The 2,598-nt window shown below is 33.0% G+C and overlaps 1 protein-coding gene across 1 annotated transcript; it reads right to left on the minus strand.

Moving 5' to 3' along the window:
• Window positions 1-745: 745 nt before the first annotated feature.
• On the minus strand, window positions 746-2,243 carry LOC139517654 (uncharacterized). The gene has a single exon (XM_071308931.1). It carries the CDS (start codon window positions 1,890-1,892, stop codon window positions 915-917), a length of 978 nt encoding a protein of 325 aa, XP_071165032.1. The 5' UTR covers window positions 1,893-2,243; the 3' UTR covers window positions 746-914.
• Between the last annotated feature and the right edge of the window lie 355 nt (window positions 2,244-2,598).

The raw sequence follows: 2,598 nt of genomic DNA on the forward strand, positions 1-2,598 counted from the left end.
AACCCTTGGGACCATAACCCCAAAAATCAATCCCAACCTTCCTTTTGTGGTTATAAACATTGTGTTAAAATTTTATTCATTTTTATTACCTTATAAAATTATTATCCGGAAACCATCTGTCTTCGGACAACGCTGACGACGACGACGTGATACCAATATATGAACATTTTTTTTTTAATTTTTGCGGTCGTATAAAAATCATATGCAAAAGGCTTACTTCATTACATGGATACAAATAGATATACATCTAACAAAAACACAGAGTGGACGTGGCCGGGTACTTGTACATCCCAACAATAAAAAGACAAGATCTGAGAGTACCCACAGTTACTGACAGCTAGTTCATAGCCACGCACAAATAAACAAAACATTTTTGCTATTTGGTGGGTTCTCAGTATATTTATAACGTATATATTTTATGAAAATTGGATCCGCCGTTTACCTTATTAAGTCTGTTTTGTCACTACAATGAGAACTTTGATGATAATCTAGTAAACTATTTTGATATATTTGACATGTTTGATTTTAATAGTTCGAACATAGAATAGATTTTACGGAAGCTGATTATTGTGAGCAACAGGTTGGTCTGACTTAACACTACACATTGTTCCATGTTTTGTTCCTGGCCGAGGATGAGATAAATAAACCAGATTGAATAAAAACTAAACCTGGCATTCACTAGGTTGTTCAGTAGACTTGCACTAGTTTCAAGCGGAGTAAAGGGACGAAATCAACATGTACAATGTACGAAATAAAAAGAAATATTTGCAAATTCTAGTACATGTATTAAATGTATTAAAGCACCGTTTAGACAATGCAGTTGAGCAGTTCCAGATTATGTATCAGATAAATATAATTTTAAAACTATGTCCTTAAAGAGTACAAAATATTAACATTTCAACAAGATATACAGATTAAAGCTTTTCAGAAATAGTTCCTGTACTGTTGTCTACTATGGTTGCTGTGATTTCAATATAATTTTGATCTTGGACTGTTGCTATTTTATCGGTACAACCATCGATACAATTTTCCGTTTCTAAAACATTGTTATCGCCTGTTATAGATATATCTTTCAAATCATTTGTCAATGTGTCTTTATCTATATTGTCTATCTTTTTGCTCGCTTGAATTTCTTTGTAACCTCCTGTTGTGTCTGACCGTTTCGCTTCATTTGTTTGACATTCTGAATCTTTGTATTTCGAGTTAACACTTTCATTCCCACTACTAGTTGACGATTTGATTGATTTAGAATCGTCAGAATCGGAACCATTCTTTATACAAGTATTTGGAATCGCTTCAGTTATCGCAACATCGGGCTTGTTTTTTTGGACACCGTTTTGATGTCCATGCGGACGTGTTTGATCTATCTGGTATCTCGATTTCAATTGTATATCAACATCAGCTGTTTTAGTTTTCACACTGTCTTTCCTGTGACTTCTTACGATGTTATTTTGTTCCGTTTTCCACTCTTTATAAGCTATTTGAAAAGCTCTAGACATCACAAGAGCCATAGACTTGGCTTTTTCAGGGGTGCTGCATAGCACTGCATGACACAGTAATCTAGGACTACTTTCTTCTTTTGATATCCAACTAAATATTTTTCCATTAGCAATGCTCTCGGCGTTACAAAACGAAATATTTTCTATTGGAAATAACTTTCCTTCGTCTTTCTTTTTATCCGAATCTTTCATAAATATTCCATGAATGTTAATAACCGTTGTCACTTTATTCATCGCTTTCTCCTCTCCCGAATTATCCCATAGTTTCTGTACAGGTGCATTGGTACATCCAGTTCCATTTGGAACATATACTTCTACATCACCAAGATATCGAGTTTTGAAAACTGGGTCAGAATCCGTGATTTTTGCACGAACTTTCGAAGAAACAAACATTTTCAAACAGTTTTCTATTAAAATTTCAAATACCAAATTCAAGATTACACAGAACGATTAAAAACAACAAAACAGATATTGTCATGTCGATCACAAATCAATTGTTTGACGGATTTAATTCATTTGATGAATCACACAATTCTAGCCTTAAGGCTACAACATCAATTTACATATACTAATTTTCCTATAAATTAAGACATATTTCACCTTCGAGTCCTTTTCCGTCGTGTACTATCCCCGTTGTTAAGTTTTCGCTGATAAGAAAATTAATCGTTTAAAATATTCGATAAACGAAATCTATCATTAAAAGAAGCATTCCGGTTTAAGGAAATTTGCATTGTCAAACAATTCAATTTTCGTACCCGAAGTTTGAAGTATGATAAGTAAACAAACATAAGTAAGAGGTTCCTATCACATGGTACTCCTACATTATATATGAATTTATCTTTATGATCGTAGTTGGTATTGATCTCTCTGTTAGGTCTATGGCGACCATTTGATCTGTTTGAATAGCTTGGTATCCCAGTAGATATATACCAAATGTCCAAATTAAACTTTAATGAAATTTTATTGCACGTTTTATGGATTATTTTTTTATCAATTTGGACAACCTCAGTCTCAGTAGGTGTTAGTTTATACATTTTTGCGATACCATTTAAATTCTCTATTTGATAACCAAAAAAAAACAAACAATAAAAGAACAACA

The sequence above is a fragment of the Mytilus edulis genome, chromosome 3 (genome assembly GCF_963676685.1).
Source record: "Mytilus edulis chromosome 3, xbMytEdul2.2, whole genome shotgun sequence".
Lineage (NCBI taxonomy): Eukaryota > Metazoa > Mollusca > Bivalvia > Mytilida > Mytilidae > Mytilus > Mytilus edulis.